This window comes from Cervus elaphus, chromosome 33, assembly GCF_910594005.1.
Source record: "Cervus elaphus chromosome 33, mCerEla1.1, whole genome shotgun sequence".
Classification (NCBI taxonomy): Eukaryota; Metazoa; Chordata; class Mammalia; order Artiodactyla; family Cervidae; genus Cervus; species Cervus elaphus.
The window spans coordinates 55,006,038-55,029,973 of record NC_057847.1 but is presented as its reverse complement, the minus strand read 5'-3'; the positions used below and the strand labels follow the sequence as shown (position 1 = coordinate 55,029,973).

General features: G+C 37.5%; 1 protein-coding gene across 2 annotated transcripts in view; it reads left to right on the top strand.

Moving 5' to 3' along the window:
* The window catches only part of ARHGAP15 (Rho GTPase activating protein 15), a 677,227-nt gene that overhangs the window by 385,257 nt on the left and 268,034 nt on the right, over positions 1-23,936 (top strand). For both annotated transcript variants that reach the window (XM_043894414.1, XM_043894415.1), the window contains exon 9: positions 19,168-19,290. In XM_043894414.1, the coding sequence (XP_043750349.1) occupies positions 19,168-19,290 (123 nt within the window). The remainder of the gene's footprint in view (positions 1-19,167; positions 19,291-23,936) is intronic.

Sequence of the window (23,936 nt, the reverse complement as noted above, 5' to 3'; positions counted from 1 at the left end):
GTTGATATCATCTTCACCATCCTTGTCATCCTTATTATCATTAGCCATGCAACTGTCCTAGCTTTACAGTTTTTTTCCTTATCTTTCATTCACCTTCCTTCCCATAAATGCCACCTAGGATAATTTTAATATATCCTTGAATGTGTCTTTAAAATATATTTAATTTTTTCATATGAATCCTATTTTTCTTACTTAAATAAGATAATAAGGATAGCAAGATAATTTTCATTCATATTTTTGAATAGATAAATAAGAAAAGAATATCACAAACCACAACTCTTTCTAGATGTTCAGGGTTTGAAGAGAAAGGCCTGAGGGTCAAGATATGTTTCTTTTCTCAGACCTTTGTGGATGTAAACTCAGACTGTTATTCAGTGATAATAACCTATCATAATTCCCTTTCTTCATGAAACATTAAGTGAAGGTTTTCTTTCTTAGAACCTAGGGATTTATTCAGAAGTTGCAAAATGTTGAATAAAAGAAATTAGAGCTTTGATTTTTCTAGAAAAAGATTCAGAGTATTCTTCTATTCATTCAACAAATTTATACTAAGCACTTACCATTTGCTCAGGTAGTGGAATTAGTCTCTAAAAAAAAATCAATAAAATAAAATATGGGCAAAAATCCTGCTCTTGGGGAGTTAACATTCTATTGGGGGGAAATAGATATTTAAAAAGGAAGGAAAATATGTATTAGTGAGATAGTGAAGTTCACAAACTTCAACAAATAAACCAAGGAAGGGAGGTAGCACCTAAGTGGGGAAGGCTTGCAAATTTAAACAGAGAGAGAAAACCTATATAAAGGTGGTATTTAAGGAAAGACCTAAAAGAGGTGGGGAAAGTAGCTATGCAAATATCCCCACAAAGCTTCTGTGTCAGAGGAAGCAGCATGTGCAACGGCCCTGAGGTGGGATGTGCTCAGGAGAGAACAAGAAGGCCAGTGTAGCTAACGTAAAGTTAGTGACTGACAGGTAACTCCATCTGGCCATATGGTAGCTTCCCAGAGAGATGCTCATTCTGAAGAGTTTTCTTTTACTGTACTGCTCAGAGCTGATCTTGCTTAAAAGTTGTGAATATGACACTATGAAGTACATCATCAGAGCAGAGAGAGCCTCCTCCTCACCCATTCCCTCACTCCCCACCACACAAACAGTTCGGGTCCTCAGATCTTCAGATTCTCCGCTGAGCGACATTCTATCTGCTATTAACCAAATGTTAAAAATGTTAAAAAATCAAGTGTTAAAAAATTTTAATGTGTAAATTATTGAAGTACCTATTTGTGTACCCTAAGGCTACATGGGATGTATTTCTGATACATTCTGGTAAGAAATTCCATTATATAAGACAATATTGCTACCGTATTTATCAAAGCAGAATTTCTACCAGTTCTATTTGGGTAGACAGAAGATTTCAATCTTTTAAGGTATAAATAAAATATGTTTGTTATTTTAAAAATTGCAATTATTATTATTAGCAGAAGTTGTAGTAACTCATGCATTCATCTGGGGTGATTTATACCACCAGGACACCTAAGCCATCAAAGCTACAATTAATAAACATTCACGCAGTTGGAGAATTTAGTGTACTGTTTAAAAGTGTGAGAATGTATACTCTGTCTCAGCAAGTAATTTCCAGGGCTCTTCCTATGGTATATTGGCATAACTCCTTGCTGACAGCTAATATTAATATAAGCTTAATTTTTAAATAATTACTCCAAATTTCTTAAATGATCTATATATACTTTCTGTTTAGACACATCAGATGCATTGTGATTTTTACTTGTTAGCTCCCAAAGTCCAAGGACTATCTCTATTTAATTCACTTAATAGAGTGTAGTGCAAGCTGCAATTTATGGTGATAATGGTGAGAATGATGAAGATGAAGGAGAAAGTGAGGCAGAGGATAAAGATAGTAATCTGTTTGTGTACATGCAAAGCACTGTGATCATCTACAGCATAGCATTTAATCCTTACAACATTGCAACCAAACTTTTGTATCTCAGTTAAATATAATAGATAAGGAAATAGAGATTCAGGGAAGCCAAGTCATACATTTCCTAAGTGGTGGGTCTGGACTCAAGATCAGATCTCATAACATGAATGCCTATGTTCTTTCCACTGTACGTCTTGCACAGACAGTATTCAATTGCTAAACATTTTAAAAACTGAATCCTGACTGTGTGTCGGCCTTGATGAGTGTAGAGGGAGCACCCTTCAGTTCCAAAATATCATGTGAATATCTGCCTCAGCCCATCCTCATCTGTGACTTCAGCATGTATTCCAACAGCAGTTTATCTCATGTGGCCACAAAACTGGGGGGAAAAAAGTGTTTTTGCCAAACTATTATGTGACCCAGAGCACATAATTCTCATTGACCATTCCCTCACAATGGAGCAATTAAGTTAAATTTTCCTTTGCAAGGCCCCACCCTTGATTCACGACTCTGTCCACCTCTGCTTTTCTCAGCCATTACATAAGCCAACACCTGTTTGTGTTGTCAGGAGTGTTTTCAGACTGAAGTCCACAGGTGTTTTTTTCTTTTGTGCCATAGAGTGAAAAATAGCTCGACTCGCTTTCCAGTGATCAACTTAAGGAAGTATTTCCTGTTGGAAATTTCTTAACTGAACTGCTTGACACAAATGGGGAGGGAGTCAGATCCTGCTAGAATATTTCTCTTTTACTCTTGGTTCTGCTTTGACAGTTTGAAGGATTAAGGGATAACAATAACAGTAGTTATTGTTATTATCAAGTCTTACTGTGTCTTTCTCACCATTCACTGTGTCCCTGTTGGAACAGATGCTGATGACTACATCTGTTGTGTTATTAAAACTAGATCTTTAAGTCAAAATGAGGATGTGTGTGCATCACCTCATTTTGAGTTTCCTTAATGTTTCCAACCATATTTTAGAAATAAATCCCCAATGCTTTTTTGCTAAGTGCATTTTCCTTTCAATTTTAAACCTGTGTGTATTTTAAAGGTCATTTAATCCACATACTTCTAGTTTCTCTGGTCTTAAATCATCACTGTGTTATTTTTTATGTAAGAGGTACTTAATGTCTCAAGAAGCTTTCAGAGACCTTTAAAACCCAAAGACATTTTTTTTTTTCCCTAAGACCAGAAGTTCTACTTGTCGAAAGTAAACAAGCTTGTAGAAAATCAGGATCTCAGCCTGTTCAATAGTCCAAAAGTTTGACTTTCAGAGGGGCTGGAACTTGGCGAAATGCATGTTCCCATCCTTTGCTCAATCCTCTCTATTTCCTCCTAGCTTAGGCTGCAACACATGGAGACATATCTAGCAGAGGACTCTCCTCAGTTACATCTGGGTCTGGAGGAGTGTCCTGGCAATTGGCAACAGGATCTTCTCCCCCACCCCCACCCCCAGGGAAAGGAAAGACTCAAAACCCCAAATAATAATAATCTCTTACAGATTTCAGGTTACCAAAAGTTAAAGAAAAGGATAATAGCAAAACACAGCACTGCTGCATGTCAAAAAAAAAGGCTACTGTAGTTCCCCACCCCCACCCCTGCCTTGGGGCATGTATTTTTATGTTATTATGCATGATTATGCATATTAATTTAAATACATTTCCATATTCTATTCAAAACTCTTTTTCTAAATATGTAGAATAAAATGAAATTAATTGATAGCAACGACTGCATTTAAATTCAAATCTAAAACTCCTGATCACTGGAAGCATAGGCCAGTAGGGGGCGCCTAGGGCAACAGTCCTGGCTCCTCTAGAACATTCTTCTGGATTGAGGAAAGTTTTTCCTGGGCTTAGGAAGACATAAAGATGTGCTGACAAAAACCCAGAGATGGTGGTTGAGATATTTGCGATAGAATCTTCACCCTGCTTCTTACTTGGTGGCCTTAGGCAAGTGACTTGAACAATCTGGGTGTCTTTTTCCTCATCTCAAAAGTAAGGAGCATTATGCTCTCTCCAGTTCATTCCAGGCTTAATATTTCATTTTTCTGTGACTCCAGCATGACCTGTGCCCAAGAATGGGATTATCTGATGGTCAAAAACAAGGAAAAGCTTGGCAATTTGTTTACAATTAACTCATCCAGGAAAAGAAATAAAATACTTGGGATAATCATTGAATGGTGGCAGAAAGTAAATCTCCCATCACTATATTTAATACAGTTAATCTGAAGGTGTGACCGAAAAGCAGAAAGCAGTTTCATTTGTCAACGACCTGGGGATCATCGTCTCCAAGAAGGACCCCAGATAAATTTAAAATAGAAAACAAATAAAAGAGCCTATATCCTGACCACATCAAGCATCACAATGATACAGGTCTTTCTGGGTCTTTTCCTCATTTTTTTTTCTCCTTCTTTAGAAATGTATGTTATGAATTATGATTATTGCAGTGGAGCCAAGTATTCACGGGCTCCAGCTAGATCTTTGTTTAGCAAGCATAAGCTCACTGCCAGCTGCAAATTGCAGCTGTCTGTCAGCATTTGTGAGGACAAACCGCTCCACTATCCCAGATCACTTAGCTGTAGACTGCATATTGTGTCCTCAGTTCTGCTCAGCCCACCCTTTGCATTCTCAATACCCTTCCTGTGGGGGAGGGTCTCAGCAATTCGCGAGCACATTTTGGAGCAAATAACTGGAAGCTTATGTCAAAACGATGCTTCTCATAGAGAATCGCATCCCAGTAAAACTATTTTGTGAGAGACTGACTCTGGCCTGACATTTCCTAATCTCTGATGTCCTGAAAAAGGCATGGGAGGCTGCCACTCTAACAAGCAACCGTTTTTTTAGGACAGAGTGACCCTTACAGAGAGTGCCAAGAGAATGGGCCCAAGGCCAGAAGCCTGTCTCAGAGCTGGGGAATGTGGGGGTGAGAAGGCCAAGGCCAGGGGGCAAAGCCAGAGGAAGGACACGGTCCAGGGTGCTGAGTACAGCCATTCTCCTGGGCTGTAGCATGGAGGAGCAGGAGGCCAGACTCAATGAAATCCTTATCCTGGGAGAATTCCTAGTCTCAAATGTTCAAGCAAATTTGGAACTGTGTCACTTAAGTAGGGAATTTGCAGAAGGATACATTTTGCTTGTGGAGCATTTGCCAGCCTTCTAAGCAATTTTTTTTTTCTTTAAATTTCTAGGCATGCATAGAATGGGAGAGAAGCTGGCAGCACCACACCAGATTTAATTAAAGTATCTGTAAACTTAACCAAAGTCTTCCCTGTTTTATCATCAGGGTAGCGTTTGTGAGTTCTTGGGATCATTTTTTAGAATGTTGGCAATTACAGGAATATTTTGAGAATTATCCCAAGAATCCAGGAATACCCTGTCTCCCCAGGCATCTGCATACAGTAAACTCTGAGCTTCTTAGAGGGTAAAAACTAGGACTGAAGGGTCTTTAGACCCTGGAATGATGCTCATACACTGCAGGAATGAGGTATGAACAGTCAGTACTTGGGAAAGATATACTTTTAGATTTTGCTTAATAATAATTTCAAATGAAAAATAAATCTGGAATTCTCCCCACTCATGGGGGTATAATGAGAACTTCTCTTGGCTATGTAACAGTGTAGTTTCAGGAAGAAATGTACCGTCTTGGGAAAAAAGGCACAATGCAAATTCAAATTAGTAATAAAACTGTACAGTGTGTAGCATATGACCAAAGTTGGCCTAAGTCACTCATGGGAGAAAACATTCTAAGGCTTGGGAAAAGTCACATCCCTGGTGTGTGTGTGTATAGAACTGTGTATGTTTGTGGACAGGGGAGCAATGGCCCAATATAAACAACGCTTTCTTTCCCACAACTTAAACATACACACGATACTTAAAATAGTTTCATTCAGGGATAGAAGCCGTGAGAGTCGCAGGATCATTAAACAATAGCAAAACTCTGTTAGTCCGTGATCTTTCCATATTCAGGGGAACTGTAAAATAAAAACAAGACTCTGCAAGAGATCGATATTTTCCAAAGGGACAGCAACTTATAGCACAAGAGTATTTGGATTGCTAAGTGCCTTCACCTCTCTGTGTTGCAGTTTGCTGCTTTGTTCGTTGTGAAGCCTTTTTTGCTGGATGTGTTACATGCAATGAGCTTTGGTGTTATAATAAACAGAGAGGAAGGCTGCAATAATGTATTTCAGTTAGGAAGAAGCACTTGAAAGAAATTGGTTTTGCTATACACATGATGTGAACCAATCAATAGTGGTTTAGTCTGACAAGCACTGTCAATATCCATTGTCACAGTTCAGAAAGTCTTTAATGGATAGTTCTTCAAAACCCAATGATTTCAGCACGTGTTCAAAGTCTTGAAATACACTCTACCTGGCAGAAATTAATCACAGATAAACTTTTGGTGTTGTATAAAGTATTTTTTTAACTGAGAGCCAAATAACAGTTAATTAAAATGTATATATTAATATATATTTATCTTATATAAATTAATATATATTTAATGTATGCAGCAGCTAAACACTTAATCTAATAATACCAGGTACATAATAAATGCACAGTAAATGTTGAAAAAATCAGAGGCACTGGGATGGAAGGTGAAAGTGTACTTTTCATACCATCTGCTCTATTTACTTACTGATTATTACCACCAAGATTGTGGTACAGAGTAACTATCATAACCACAGTTCACAACAATTAGTAGTTTTTATTGCATGCTTACCGTACTCTAGACACGGTGCTGGTGTTTTGTATATATTGGGACATTTAATTTTTGCAACAGTCCTTGGTAGGGATATTGTCAGTACCATTTGACAGATGAGAAAATAGAGGCAAAAAGAACTTATGTTGCTTAAATAAGATTCTGCCACTGTTAGGTGACAGTTGAAATTCAAAATCCAAAACTGGTAGAATTCAAAAGAGGTAGATAAAATGCATGAAAGAGAATAGAGCACACAGTTTTTGAAAAGAAACAGCAGTAATGTTGAAAGGAGGCCACATATTAGTGGTTCTTATCTGCTCTCATGCTTAAATAGTGATCCAAAACTCTTACTCCTATGAAGCAACTAGGAATAATAAAAGCAGACTCTGTGACTGGGATGGAGAAGAACGAGATTCCTAATTGGGCTGAGAGAAGAGCTAAGGAGTTTATAAACATGGATGTATATGCTTATAATATAGTGGGCTAAGGGTGCACCATCTGGTTTTGAAAAAAATATAGTGTGATGACAGTAATCAAGAACAAGAACTAAGAAACTGAGAGAGACAACTAGGTCACTAAAGCATTTTTGCTTAAAAGGAAGCCCAGTCTGCACCCTGTATCTCTATTCCTATATTCATTCTTGTCTTAATGCATCCAGCACCTGGAGCACAGTGAGTGATTCTTGTATTCACCTTCTTCCCAGTAGCTGAAGAGTTCAATTTGTGTTTATGGTGGTCATGCTCTGTGCAGCCCAGAAGCCATCTTCAGTTGTTCTGACTGGCAGTACACAGTAGTCAGGTCTCAGCACTGATGCTGTCCTGTGATTCACTAAACTCACCTAAAGCAACTCATCTTCCCTTTAGATCTCGAGTGATACGCGTGTCAAATTCTCTCAGTCATGTCCAACTCTGCGACCCCATGGACTGTAGACTGCCAGGTTACTTGGTCCATGGAATTCTGCAGGCAAGAATGCTAGAGTGGATTGTCATTCCCTTTGCCAGAGGATCTTCCCGACCCAGGGATCAAACCTGGGTCTCCTGCATTGCAGCCAGATTCTTAACCATCTGAGCAACCTGGAGTAATTTTGTCAGAGTTCACCTGAAGCAGATGACTTAAGACCTGAAGTTGGAAGTAACTGGTTACAGTGGGAGGCTACTGCCACCTCTCTGTGTCCTTAGAGCTTTGACAGCATTGCCGGAGAAGCAGGCAGTGGGGCAGGCTAGGCATTGCCCAGGGCTGGAAATCAGACAGCTCATATTTGATTTCCAGCTCAGCCACTATTGCCTACTTGGCATAACCACTCTGAACCTCAGATCCCTAAGCAGTAGAATAAAGAGCAGTAAGAGAACCTACCGCGTTGAATGATTTTAGGACTAAATGAAATAGAACATTCTTTGCTTGTCACACTGGTAGCACTCTAAAAACAGTAATACATGTGACTTTAGGATGATCAGATTGGATCGTCAAAGTGGAAACTGAGATTGCTTTAAAAGAATCAATACTATATGGGTTATAATATGTAATTGTACATATAATATTTAGATTGTGAGAAAAGTTAAATATATATTTATTTAACATTTCTCACAATCTAAATAAACACTTTACTCCACCACTTCCTCTTAAATATTGACTGTTTTGACTTAAGACATTTCTCAAACTACCGATGCCTATACTATATGTCCTGGTTCAAATTTTATGTTTTAAAAATTAGGGATACACTATTGCATATTCTTGATCACACAGAGGACCAAGAGTTTAGAGATTAAAGAAAAAGCTTCAGAGTTGTCATATATTTCTCCCCTCTACACCTGCTGAGAATACAGTATCTTTACACACACTTTTCACAAAGGTACAAGCACACACACGGACACAAAATACCTAGTGATAGCAATCTCTATTTATGTCTTAAGGAGGGAAGATTTTAATACCATTCATTCAATGCAAATGGGCTTTCCTGGTGGCTCAGTGGTAAAGAATCCACCAATGCAGGAGATGTGGGTTTGCTCTCTGGGTCAGGAAGATCCCCTGGAGAAGGAAATGGCATCCCACTCCAGTATTCTTGCCTGGGAAATCCCATGGACAGAGGAACCTAGTGGGCTACAGTCCATGGCATTGCAAAAGAGCTGGACATGAATTAGCAAATAAACACCGGCACCACTACTCAATGCAAATACTGCTAAGCATGAGTCAATATGTAAAATCAGTGTGGACATTATCCAATACTCTTAAATATTAATATTTTTTTTCCAACTTTACCTTTTTTTTTCATAGAAATCTAAGTGGTAATTTCCTAGAATTTTGTCATACTGCTACCTCTATGGGGGGAATTGCCATGTGTACAATTATATTGCTTTTTTTTTTTTATTTTGTTCTCTTTTTGTGGACTGATGTTCACATTCACCTATGAGGCTCTTCCCATTTGATTTAACTGTGGCCTATTTTATATCACTGGCCCATTTCTGTATTTAATATATAGAAAACATGGAAAACATGTTTTTACTTCATGGTGCCCTTTGTCTAGATTAATGCTCCATGCTATTTTTTCCTTTCTTTCTCAGTAATTTTGCTTTCAAAATCAGCTGCTGAGCTAAGGCAGCTCTGCAATCCCAACTTTATTAGCAAATTTATCAACGTTTTGAAATAGTTTTCAAGTGACAAAGTTTTACCAACACTATATCAAGCTAAGAATCCAAGATAAAATTTCTCATCATTAGAAGATATTTGATGATCTGAATCTTTACATTTTATACTGTATCTGATTCTGTTTCAGCAAAAATGTGTCATCATATATCTCTATACACACCACAGGTTTTTGCTATTTAGGTGTATTTCCTCTTTCTTCTTTCCTTTTTTATTTATAGTATTTCCACAACCTTTGATGCAAAAACATTTGCAACTCTCACTTACAGAAATAAACTAGACAGACTTACAGTTGAAAGAATATTATATTTGTGATGAAATTGCTCAATGTTTGCAGTACAGTTTTGAAGTTGCCATCATCATCATAACCACCCTGAAAGTTATTGTTTAAGTAACTCAAAGCTATGCTAAATGCTATAAAAATAGTTTAAATATAACACTCTGACTCACACTACAGCAATGCATTATAAACTGGATACACCTAAGATATATGATCAGAAAAATAAAAATGTTCAGCCTATACATGAAAATACTGTGAAGAATTTATTATAATTACTAGAAAAATAACTCAATGGTATTTCCATATGGCCAAATGACAGGGCTATGACAGTAAACTGCCTTCTGTTTATTGACACTGAAAATGTAAAAAAGTGGTTAGATCTGTCTACTTAAATGAGATAATTTAGCAAAAAAGTAAACATTTATATTGTATGAGTTCTCGTGAGTGGATAGCATAAATATGAATCATCAAATGTGAGGGTGGGATATTTCAAAAGAACAGCATGTATACTATCTATGGTGAAACAGATCCCCAGCCCAGGTGGGATGCATGAGACAAGTGCTCGGGCCTGGTGCACTGGGAAGACCCAGAGGAATCGGGTGGAGAGGGAGGTGGGAGGGGGGATCGGGATGGGGAATACGTGTAAATCTATGGCTGATTCATATCAATGTATGACAAAACCCACTGAAATGTTGTGAAGTAATTAGCCTCCAACTAATAAAAAATTAAAAAAAAAAAGAGAGAATGTTATCATATCCTTCTGTTTCCAACTGATGATTTTGTTTTTCTATAATGCCTAAATGGGAATTAAGTAGTTAAAACACAGCACTGATGTTAAAATGCCATGTATTCCCTCTTGCAATTATTTTCAGATTTAATCCTGATTTGTGTTTCAAGTAAGTCACTTGAAGTTTCAATAACTTAGTTTCTCAAGTGGTTGAAATTATGACTTCTGTTTACAATGAGCTTGTGAAGGAAACAATATATTAAATGACCAACAGTACATTAAGCCCAAACTTACCCTTTCTGCCCACTCTGACACAGGGAGATACGTGCAAAGTGTTTTGAGCTGTAAAACCACACTCTGGAGAGAGCAAAGCAGCATTTGTTACAGCCGAACGAATTAGGATAAGAGGGCATGCCCTGGGAAGGAGTCAGGCAGGAGACAGACAAGACATTTTATGAACTTTGTTTCCCGATTGTGGGTAAGGTGCTCTTGTTTTAGTAAGTCAGAAAGTGGTACAACAGGAAAATTCCAAATACAAGATCATATGGGAAAATATGAAAGGAGAAAATCAACATTTTGTTTTGTGATCCATGTGATGGTTTGAGAAGTGTTTGGGACTCTTTGGGGATGAAGAGTCTGATATAACCTGATTTTGTCATTTCTTTCTGGATTTCCCTCTCGGAACACTGCAGTGTGATAGGATGATTGTACAAAGTGACTGCCACCAGCTTTGCTCTGAACATCCCGCTAGACTCTCCATGTGTTGGGAGCTCCTAGCAGCTAATGCAGCTATCTATCTACACCCATGTTGCTCCTTATGTAAATCCCCACCAAAAAAGTGACAACAAATATCCTAGAAAGTTGTTTGAAATAGCATTTCTGAAGGGTAGTAACTCTACTTTCCTTTAGCAATATTTCTGAAATGTTAGCTGTCCCAGCATTTCCACATTGAAAATAAAAAAAAAATGTTAACAACATGTAAGTGTAACATGGGAATACCGCGAGAACAGGAGTTTGGCAGGAAAATGGGATATTTCAAAATAAGATCCACAACAAGAAAAATTCTGGCAAATGCACAGTTCTGGATCATATTATCCAAATTGTTGGATTCTGGAAGATTTGAGAGTTTTTTTTTGTGGTTCCCATCACTTAATAGCATGGTAGTGGATGTTCATCATTCAAATTGCATTGCTTCCTCCTCCCATTACTAAAGTTGGAAAATAAATATACAAAAGGCGTCCATTATAGTACAAAAGGCATCCATTATAGTAAGCATTCCTACCTTGAGAGGTGGTTTTAACACCATAATGGCTGCGTCAGGTATAAAACTTGTGTTGGGATAATGCCATGGATTGATATCATATGTAATGATATTTATTGAAAATCATCTTGAAAAACTCAGAATGCTAACTATTCCCTAGTGTGAGCAGCTTTAACACCAATTAAATCTCTCCACTGGTTAAGAAGGGTGCTTAAAGCTAATGCCTTAGGTCTGTGAGTGTGGAGACTTAAATTGCATATTGTTATTCAGAATTCTTAGGCCTTGAAAAATATTCTGTTTGGGCTTGAAAAAAAGATCACCCATTGGTGGGGAAAAAAAGAGAGAGAGAGAGGAAGCATAAAGGAAATAAAAAAATAAAAGTAAATTCTAGAATACCTGGAAAATTAATCCAATTCAACTTAACTTTTCTTAGAGGTGAAAATATGTAGGATTAAGAGTGATTCCTCTTTAAATCAGATTAAGTTCTTTGGAATTTAAACCTATATCTCTTTAGTTTATTTTTCGGTTTTTGAATAAAAATTTTAAATGGGAACGGAAAAAAACTGCTCGTTGGCTTAACATAAATCTTTAAATTGCAATAAGCTTCACCCTCAAAAAGTAGTTGAATCTCTGAGGAAAAAGAAAAGGCTGAATTCTATTTTTCATAAATGATGGATTATTGTACCACACTGTGTATTTTCCAGTAAAGTGTCCTTTTATTTGTACTGTGTGATTACAAGTTTCTAAAAGTATGTGTGGGGTCACTTGGGTGCTGTGGGAAACTGGAAGGAACTCTGTTCTGTTAAAATCAGTAGTGAAATCAGAAGCAAACCATGTCCTGATTACCATAGGCATGTGTTTAAATTTTACTTTCCTTAATTGGTTATGTTGTATTTACTTAAAATGAACAATTTGGCAAGTTTTTCTCCCTTGACAACAGAAAAGCGTAAACTGTTTTATAAGTTTGGCTGTTAAGATCAGATTTGTAAACCACAATATTCAAAGACTTTTACTGCTGTTTACAGGGGTCCGGTGATGGACTTTGCTTTATAACCATGTGCCTTTTTTTTACATTTTTGGTTTGTATTTACAGTGCTTTCAAGTTATTTGGTTAATTAAAAACTATGCCATATATTATAGTCATCTATGGACTTTAACTTCTGCGTAACTCTTCTGAGAACAAAATGAGCAAGAATGAATGATGGCTGAGGCCTGGCAATTTGACTTGTCATCTAAGGACGATTATTTATGGCATCAGGAAATGGAAGTTGACGCTCTAGTCTGTCTCCAGGAAAGTCATCATTAGAGGCAACTTTGGATAGTTTGGCTGTGTTAAAAATTGTGTAATCATATCCAAGACTGCTAGTTTCTCAGAATGTATGAGAAGGAAACAGGCGAAAGCATCTTAAAGTATACTTGCATTTTTCTTGAAAAAACAGTGTACCTTACACACATTTCACACATGTGGAGCCAGATGGTGGTATTGAAAACAATATATATATATATATATATATATATATATATATATATGTATGTATGTATGTATGCACATATATACACATCTAATTAAGAGTACTGTCACCAGAGTACCTAACAGTTTCCAAAAATATATAACTTACTATATAATTACTTTCATGTGTATATGTGTTTTAATTTGCAAAGTACTTTTTAATCATATCATTTTCACTAGTCCCTAAATGGAAGAAAAAAATACCGTCATTGGCCCTGAATTTCCTGGCAGCCTGTCATGGAAAATGACGGGATTTTTGACATGAGACTAGAAATAGAAAATAATACCTTTGGTAACCTGTGAAAATTCAGATTGTTTGTTCCATATCATTTCAAAAGCAGACTTTGAGACTCAAATCACTGAGGTAGGTTTCTCCTGAAGGATACGCATTTGTTTAGCCCCCAGTACTAGAACCAAGGCCCTTGGGCCTTTGTTCACAGCTGTCAGTTGGAGGAGATTATATATGACCAGACCCAAATGAAAGCTGATAGGATAGAATGTAAGCACAGCATATTAAGATGCTCGAAATGACTCATCCAGTCATAAAATTTTGAGTCAGTTAATGCCTGATATTCACGGTCCTATAAAAGCAGTTGTGGCTAGCATGGGTTCTAATGGCACTTGGTATTTCTCCAAAATGACCTGAGGTCAATTCCACCACTAAGATCCCTTAGTCTCTTGTACTTCACACTCCTCACCATTCTGTATTATTACTACATAGGCCATATGCATTTTTATCCACAGCAGTTAAATCCAACACTACCATGTATGCTTGTGGTCAGTTTATATATTTTTTTCATCATCTAGCAGCCCTGTCCAGGGACATCTGAGCCTAATTTAAAATCTCATAGCCACAGTTTTTTAAAGAAACAAGTTTTAATAATATATTAAGTTTAATATAGTTTAACAAAAATACCCCCAAAATTATTTTTTCAACCTATGGCAAAAGCAGCATTTTAAGTCCTCAGTAGCCCAGAGTGACTAGTGACTACGGAATTGGACAGTGCAGCTCTAAAGCACTGCTCCTCAAACCATTTTAAGTTAAGATACATATACACACACAAAGTGATAATAGATGATACCTCAGATATACCTGTCGAGTATATGTGTCCATGTAATAAACTGTTATTCGCTCTTGTGTGTGTCACAGAGAGTTATGTCCAACTCTTTGTGACCCCATGGACTGTGGTCTGCCGGGCTCCTCTCTCTATAGCGTTCTTCAGGCAAGAATATTAGAGAGGGTTGCCATTCGCTTCTCCAGGGGATCTTCCCGACTCAGGTCTCCTGAATTGGTAGGTAGATTCTTTACTGTCTGAGCCACCAGTGAAGTCGATATAGATAATGTATGCTACTTATAGAGAGATTTATTATTAAAATAATACTTTTTTTTCCCTTTTCACAGTTCCTTTACATTTTGTCAGTCCATGAGTAGACCTTCCACCACCAATGAAAATTTTCCCTTCAGTTGGGGATAATTCTCAACAGGGAATATGTCTCCTCCCTCTCCCCCCAGGAGACTTTTGAAGATGCCTAGAGACATTTCTGATTGTCGCAGTTTAGGAGAGGATGATATTAGCATATTGTGGGTGGAGGCCAAGAAGGCTTCTCAACAGCCTTACTCTGCACAGACAACCCCCTAAAAAAGGGATTGTCTGACCTAAAATACCAATAGTGCCAAAGCTGAGAACCTTCTTTTGAAGTAATGTAAGATATTATGATCTCTAAGTGGCCAGTACTGTCTTAACTCAATATTTAATAGTGTATAATCCCATGGGATAATTTCAAGTTTTCACTTATTTAAAATTAAAGCTCCACTCTATACTCAGCTAGGAGGAGGGCAAGATGTCTTCCTCTCTCTTCCTTAGCCTTGCATTTCACCCTAACTCCCCATTTTGCTAACAAAAGTTTGTAACTACCTTGTGGTCAAAGCTAGAGGAAGGGGAGGTTGCAAAAATGTCCTTATTTGACCAGTTACAAGAAAGCTTCTCACACTAGGCCTGGCAGACTCTTTAAAGCAAACACTCTCCCTTAGGCACTTTCATGGGTTCCTTGGAGACCCCACTAGGAAAATTTGACTTCAAATCCTCTAATTCAAGCAATTTATTTTCTTCCAGCTGCAGTCCCCTCCTAACTCTCTCTCTTTTTCTTCTGAGTTCCTCAGGAGGGGATAGAATGGCTTAAGTGTAACTCCCCTACACCTATCACTTCATAAACTGTTTTGCACCCAATAGCAACATAAAATTTTTTAATTGATTAAAACCATTCTAATTTAAATGACTAAGTGAGCTCCTGATACTTAATGTTTTCCTTCCCCTTCCATTTTTCACCTATTAGTTCAGTTCAGTCACTCAGTCGTGTGTGACTCTTTGCAACACCATGGACTGCAGCACACCAGGCTTCCCTGTCCATCACCAACTCCCGGAATTGACTCAAACTCATGTCCGTTGAGTCACTGATGTCATCCGACCATCTCATCCTCTGTCGGCCCCTTCTCCTCCCGCCTTCAATCCTTCTGAGCATCAGAGTCTTTTCAAATGAGTCAGTTCTTCTCATGAGGTGGCCAAAGTATTGGAGTTTCAGCTTCAACATCAGTCCTTCCAATGAATATTCAGGACTGATTTACTTTATGATGGACTGGTTGGATCTCCTTGCAGTCCAAGGGACTCTCAAGAGTCTTCTCCAACACCACAGTTCAAAAGCATCAATTCTTTGGTGCTCAGCTTTCTTTATAGTCCAACTCTCACATCCATACATGACTACTGGAAAAACCATAGTTTTGACTAGATGGGCCTTTGTTGGCAAAGTAATGGCTCTGCTTTTTAATATGCTGTCTAGGTTGGTCATACCTTTTTTTCCAGGGAGCAAGTGTCTTTTAATTTCATGGCTGCAGTCACCATCTGCAGTGATTTTGAAGCCCCCCAAAATAAAATACTCCAATATATTAGAATACCAGATAAAGATCTTATTAGACTGGTCCCATATCCAAACTTGACTTTGACAAGTTACTTAACCTCTATTTAGCTTCTTCATCATCTTAAATAAGTAGAATTAGTTTTGTTTGTCGTTCAGTCTCTAAATTCGTGTCTGACTCTGTGGCACAATGGACTGCAGTACACCAGGCTCCTCTTTCCAATACTTCAAAAGATCATTTTGAGATTTGATTCAGAAAATATTGATTAAACCTTTATTATGTGCTAAACAATGTTGCAGTATTAGGGACACATTAGTGAACAGTGTTTATAAAAGTAGATAAAATCCCTGCTTACACTGCAGTAGAATTAGGTTAAATCACATATGCTTAGGAGAGTTTCAAGCATATAGTAAGGTCTCAATGCATTCTAGATATAGTATTATTAATCCAGTTGAATGATTGTGTGTGTGCCTGCATGCTCAGTCACTCAGTTATGCCGACTATTTGTGACACCATGGACTATAGCTTGCCAGGCTCCTCTGTCCATGGAATTCTCTGGCAAGAATACTGAAGTGGGTTGCCATTTCCTACTTCAGGGAATTTTCCTGACCCAGAGATTAAACCTGTGTCTCTTACATCTCCTGCATTGGCAAGTGTATTCGTTACCACTGAGCCACCTGGGAAGCTCTAATATTGAAAGATCAGCTTATCTGAAATGTGATTGGAGAGGAAAAGACCTCCATTTTCCTACTCAGGTGCTCCAAATCCTCACATGAAATCAGTAATTAGATGAGGACAATGAAGGGCCCTGTTAAAATTAGTATCTCATGTCATAGAGACAATAAATTCCTATCATTTTACAAATTACTAATGATTTTGTTGTTTTGTTGCTGTTGTTCAGTTGCTAAGTCGTGTCTGACTCTTTGTGGCCCCATGAACTGCAGCCTGCCCAGCTCCCCTATCCTCCACTGCCTCCCGGTGTTTGCTCAAATCCATGCCCGTTGAATTGATGATGCTATATAACCATCTCATCCTCTGCTGCCCCCTTCTCCTTTTGTCTTTGATCTTTCCCAGCATCAGAATCTTTTCCAATGAATTAACTATTCCCACCAGATGGTCAAAGTATTGGAGTTTCAACTTCAGCAACAACCTTCCCAATGAATATTCAGGGTTGATGTCCTTTAGGATTGACTTGCTTGACCTCCTTGCAGACCAAGGGACTCTCAAGAGTCTTCTCCAGCACGATGATTAATGATAAGAATCATTATTAATAGTGAAAGTGGAAGTTGCTCAGACGTGTCTGACTCTTTGCCACCCCATGGACTATACAGTCCATGGAACTTTCTAGGCCAGAATGCTGGAGTGGGTAGCCTTTCCCTTCTCCAGGTGATCTTCCCAACTCAGGGATCAAACCCAGGTCTCCCACACTGCAGGCAGATTCTTTACCAGATGAGCCACAAGGGAACCCCTGTTAATAATGTCATTAATAATAAGATAACTTGAAAGTGTTTAGACTTCGTGCTAATGAAGCTATTGACCTTAAATGTTATGTTCATCATTGAATCCATATCCTTTAGCATAAGATGTGAAATCAGTAGGCATTCAGCAAACATTTGCTTAGTAAATGAATTTTAATAGATACACACCTAACTTTCATGATAACAGTGAGGCTAGAAAAACTGCGATGGGGGACTGATGAAGACATGGCAAAAGTTTGAGTCAATACGAGTTACAGAATTTCACCTACTCGTAATTTCACACAAATAAGAAGAGAAAGATGTATCTGCATTCTTTTTAAAAAATTAATGAATTAACTTAGCTGTGCCAGGTCTTAGTGGGGGCACAAGGGAACTTTGATCTTCATTGTGGCATGCGAAATCTTTTAGTTGAAGCATTCAAACTCTTAATTGCATTGGGTTTCCTGACCAGGGATCAAACCCTGGACCCCAGCATTGGGAGCTCAGAGTCTTAGCCACTGGATGGCCAGGGGAATCTGAAATCTTAAAAATATCTGCTTTCTGGAAAAGAAATCACTTTGGGTTAACTTGATAAAGAAGATTGAAAAAATTATTAGGCATGCAGGACCTTGAGCCTAAATTTCCTACTGTTCAATTCAGTTCATTCAATCACTCAGTCATGTCCGACTCTGCGACCCCATGGACGGCAGCACACCAGGCTTCCCTGTCCATCACCAACTCCCGGAATTGACTCAAACTCGTGTCCGTTCATCCGACCATCTCATCCTCTGTCGTCCCCTTCTCCTCCTGCCTTCAATCTTTCACCAGCATCAGGGTCTTTTCCAATGACTCAGCTCTTCGCATCAGGTGGCCAAAGTATTGGAGTTTCAGCTTTAGCATCAGTTCTTCCAATATTCAGGACCGATTTCCTTTAACATTGATTGGTTTGATCTCCTTGCAGTCCAAAGAACTCTCAAGAGTCTTCTCCAACACCACAATTCAAAAGCATCAATTCTTCAATGCTCAGCTTTCTTTATAGTCCAACTCTCACATCCATTCATGACTATTGGAAAAACCATAACTTTGACTAGACGGATCTTTGTCAGCAAAGTAATGTCTCTGCTTTTTAATATGCTCTCTAGGTTGGTCATGGCTTTTAATTGAAATTAACAAGAGCTTTTTTCTCCCCAAGTTAGATGAATTTTTCTATAATTTTGTGTACAGATACAGTTAGGTAGAGGGCTTCCCCTCATGGCTCAGCATTAAGGAATCTACCTGCATCACAGGAAACATAAGAGATGCAGGTTCAACCCCTGGATCAGGAAGATCCCCTGGAGGAGGAAATGGCAACCCACTCCAGTATTCTTGCCTGGAGAATCCCACGGACAGAGGAGTCTGGTGGGCTACAGTCCACAGAGTTGCAAAGAGTTGGACACAACTGACTAAACACACACACACACACACACATGGGTGGAGCTATCCAGATAAGTTATCATGTTAAATATGAGGAAGTTAATGTGAAAGTAAATTGTGGAAATATGGACCTAACCACATTTTCATTGCATGTTCATGTAACAACAGAGCTAATATTTTCACATGGGCAAATTTTTACTCCTGTGCCCTGTCTAAACAGAAGGGGCCTGAGCTATTAATTCAGGTAGTCATCCCATAACTAGCAGTTTTCTATTCATATTTGCATAAAGTAATAACCATAAAGGAAAAATTTACTGAAAGCCTCTGATTTTTTTTTTTTTTAATCTCCAGTGTTCAGACTGCATCACAGTGCTTCTGATACAAGTGACAAAAACCGAGTTAAAAGCAGATTAAAGAAGTTTATTACCCGAAGACCTTCCCTGAAAACTCTGCAAGAAAAAGGACTTATTAAAGGTATAGAATATTTTATACTTTTACTGTAATAGCGATAAACGAATGCGCCTCTCTGTCAGTAGTTAGTTGGCTCTAAAGGAGTTTTAGGAGATTTTATTCTTCTTAGGTTGCTTATTAAATGTTCTGCTCTATGACAGAAGAAAAAATAGCTATCCAGAAAACTAATCCTGAGAAAATAAAGATTGTATCATAAGATCATTGAAAAAATAGCAGGTTTTGCCCTCAGGGGATCTGGGAGCCAAGAAGAAATATCCTAGTGACCCATTAGAATGACCCCACATGCTTGGATAATCCTCGATGTACCTATTGCCCCAAATATTTACTAACAGCATCCCTTTTCATTCTCAGTTGAGTCTTGAATTGTATAAGTTATCTGATCACCTAGTCATAGTCTGAAGTAGGGCTAGGAAGAAAGTCTAAGACAAACTAGTGTCGTGAAAACTTACAGGTTTGAGAACTGGAGGACCTAGAACTCAATCTAAATTGAAATAAGCAGATATTTTGCAAATATGTGTAAAGTATATAAAATATCCTCCACCATTCAGAACACTCTGGCATGAGACTGTAATTGGGATTCAGACTTTGAGTCTACCACTCACTAATATTGATGTTGAACAGGTTGTTATCTCTGAGCCTCAGAGATGTTGTTATCTCAGAGCCTCTTCTGTTAACTGGGGATACTTACACCCACCACTGAGAAGACTCTTAAACAAATGAGATAATCCATTTAAAGTTTTTAACAGAGTTTCTGGAACATAAGTATTCAAAAAATGTCCTCTGCTATCACTAATATTATTATCATTCATTACTGTTGTTGTTACCAGATAGATGAAAGGATGGATGGACAGATAATACCAGTGATGTAGATTTCTATGACTGGAAATCACATTATAGATCACAGAGGCAAATGTATTATTTTCCTAAGGAAAAAAATATATACATCAAGTTCATTATTTTCCCTGGTTTTCAGATTTTCTAACCGATGGACACATTTGGAAAATTAAATACAAGAAAGGATTTGAAAATAGGCTAAAATAAAGTACTAAAATAAACTTTGAGAATGAAGTGGAAAGACATCCTTATGGAAGTCAAAAAGTGATTTATGATACAAGTGTTTCTCAGAAACAGGGCAAAGCAGATAGTATTTTCAGCACTACTTAGGATGAGAACCATTTCAATAGTTTGCAATAGCCATCTGACCTATTAACTTCAGTCTCTTTTTAAAATAGGTGAACATATCACAAAAATCATCTAGCATTTTGAACCAATTGTGAAAGGTTAAATTTTCCGTGTGAAGCACGGACATCCCTATCACTAACAGAGTGGAAAATTCTTTAACATAAGCATTTCGAAGTAGAACTAGCACCTGCTTTAAATCAGTTTTAAGCTCAGACTTTTACTCTCTGTAATGTCCTTTTCAGTGGACAGCATTTGGTCTTCTACAGACTCAACTTCACATCATAATATTGCAGTACCTCCAGTTCTACCTTAGAATTTATCCCATAGATTATCATTTTCTTAGAAAAAAATCAGTAGCATGTTACCTGCCATCATGACAAAATATAAAACCAGATAAACAGCCCAAACAATTACAATCTGACAAACTCCAAATTTTTCGTGACTGCAGCAAAATATGAGGTTTTAATTCAGTGGCATGGTCTGGCCCCAATCAAAATGCTAAAGAATTAATAACCATAGTGCTCTAGAATTGGTCTCAGAAAACAGCAGAGAAACTGGATGCCTAATGCAGTTTTCATACTGATGTAATGGAACCACTGCACACACTCCAATGGTACATTTCCTATCTTAAAGCTCCATTGCATTTTCACCATAGCTGACCAATGAGTCAGAATTCATTAGTAAGGCTATGGAAAATCTATGTGAAATTCCAATTTGATAAGCTTCCATTGTTGTCTTCAGTGGAATTTTCTTCCAAATACAGATCAAGTTATGCAAATACACTCACTTCTTGGGCTTGTTTCAATTTTAACTGTGAATTTTTTGTAAGGCTTTTGTGACTTTTTTTAAACTGAATAGAAAGCATTAAACCAATTTTTAAAAATATCGACCCAGTCAAATTTAGTATGTTAAGTCCATTTTCTTAGCATATTTAAGGCAAAGACTTAGGGGCAAAAAAATGAAATCAATGTTTTTGATTGGCTGTGAAAAAAATCACACAAAATAAATCAATGATTAACAGTTAAATGGTTAATTTCTCCAAGTAAAATGACTTAACTCTTTCTAAAGAAGAATTATTTAGAAAAAAGGGATAATGCCTTTAAATTTGTCCTGGAGTGTGTTTGCCCAAATTATATTAAATATATATTCAAATATGTATTTGAATATATATTTAATATATTCTTTTGCACATGTGGAGTAAAGACCTCCATTACTGAGGTTCAGGAAAGTTGTACATGGTAGTTTGGGTCTTACAAGTGTGCTTCCTGATACCTAGGAGGGGTTTGGCAAGGCCACAGCCACTTTTCAAAGTGTTTACGCTTTTATGTAACATTCCCAACAGATTGAGAGGCCTGAGCTTTGAATTCAACCAGCGTTTATTGAGCCCCCACTGTGGGGCAGGAAAGGCTGTGTTTTATTGACTTTCAATGCCCAGCAGAACAATATTCACAAAGCACTTTAGGTGAAAAAGCTGTCACAATATCGCACAGTATAAACTCAGGCACAAACCCTTTCTTTAAAACCTGATTTCTGGACTCATCGAGACCTAGCCAATATGCAATTTCATTGGCTAGATTTTAGATAGAGAAGTAGCCTCTTAATGGGGCTGCATTTTCTAATTTCTTTAATATGACTAATGAAAAGGGTACCTTATGATGCCAAAAAGAGGCCAGCAGAAAATTCTGAACCATCACCCAATGGGAAGAAACAGTAATAGCTCAGGTGGGTGTCACAATCATTGTGCCATTGCAGTAGGAGCTTCTGAAAAGCCTTCAGTTTCTCCAAGTGCTTTCACGTTTGCCAAGGGAATGGCAAGAGCTTTTTAAATGTATGAGTTTATTACATTGAGCTGCTCACGGAAAACAAAACTCCAATCAATGTAATATGTAAATTATAGGGGAGAGGGTACACTTTAGGGTGGTAGGTATGTTTGTACATGTCCTCTCTTTGCGTTTGGAACTGAAGTAATTGCTCATTAGCATCAGCCAAGCTACCTTATGTAATCTTTCAAACAGCAGCATTGACATCCAAGAACATAAAACGCAGGCAATGCAATTTTTAGAAAAGATAATAATTGGTTGGATTTTTAGGAGCAACTAACATTTCCTTACGTCAAAATGATAGAGAATATTGTGTATTTTGAAAGTGGTTTCTTTCATCTTTGTATAGAAAAAAACATACTGGATGACATTAGTAGAAATTGAGAGCAATGCGGTAATACTACTGTTTTTTAATGTGTGTTATAAGGGAAACAGCCAGTATACGGATTAAATAGTACACCTCCAGGATTTATGATGAAAAGCAGTGTTTTCCTGCCCCCTGCTAGTTTTCTTCCTTATAGGGACCATTTGGGGTGGTTTCTATTTGTAGTTCTCAAGGCTGCCTCTGTATCTTAGTTATTGTTATTTGAGGTATAGATTTTTGTTAATATCTTTCTTATCTTTAATGTTTCAATATCTTTCTTTATAAATTTCAGACATTACCTCAGGTTTATTTTAGAGTGAATCTGACAATTAAACTAGACTTCATCTACCTGTCTTTTTCTCTCCCAAATACTCAAATACAATTGGCCTTGCTGTTACTATTGGCTTCATCTGAAATATCCAACATGCCTAAACCTCTGTTTATTGTTCTGTTGACCATAGACAATTGAGACTTAATGCCTCCACTGACAAGATGACAAGCAAGGTGTCCTTTCCCCCTTTCATCTCTACTTTTGCTGTTAAGTCTTTACTTCTACATCATGAAAAGTTATATCATTTCACTGATTTCTGTAATCATGACTTATCTATAGGTTGACTCTAGAAGTTAAAAACGAAAAAACAACATTCATATTATTATGATTATATAAGATTGCTTTTTGTGGCACCAAGTATTAGACTTCCCTCTCTGTTCTTATATTATCATGACCCGCTGACTTTTATTAAACAGAAATGTCCCTGTATCTCTTTTCTTTTACATTTGAAGGTTGTATTAGTAAGTTTATGCTGTTTCACAGCTACGATCAAGAATTCTACCTTCATCCCCTATATTTCAAATCTAAATGTGAAAAAAGTGATCAGTCCTGTAATCATGTAAATATTATGAAATTTTTCGCCAAGTAGTGTGCCAGATTGGATTAATTCATCCATAGGTCTGATACCATGCCTTACTGGCTGCACAAATTATAATGTTATTATTTTTAAAGCTTATGCTTCATCATTTGCTTATAATCGTGCTGTTGTTTAGCTTGATACATTTTGGGATTGTGAATTTCTTGTACAGATGTTTGTCTCCCAGAGTTTTATTTTTCATTGCTTTCTGAGTTTTACATCCTCAAAGGATTTAGTCCTCTCTACTAAGCATTCTATGTACCTTAGTCTGTGACTCCCTGGTGTTTCCCCCAGAATATCTCCTAAAACCCTTCCATCATCCTACTCCATTTGTATTGGTTGCTTTCCAGGTTTCGCTTTTGTTGTTATTTAGTT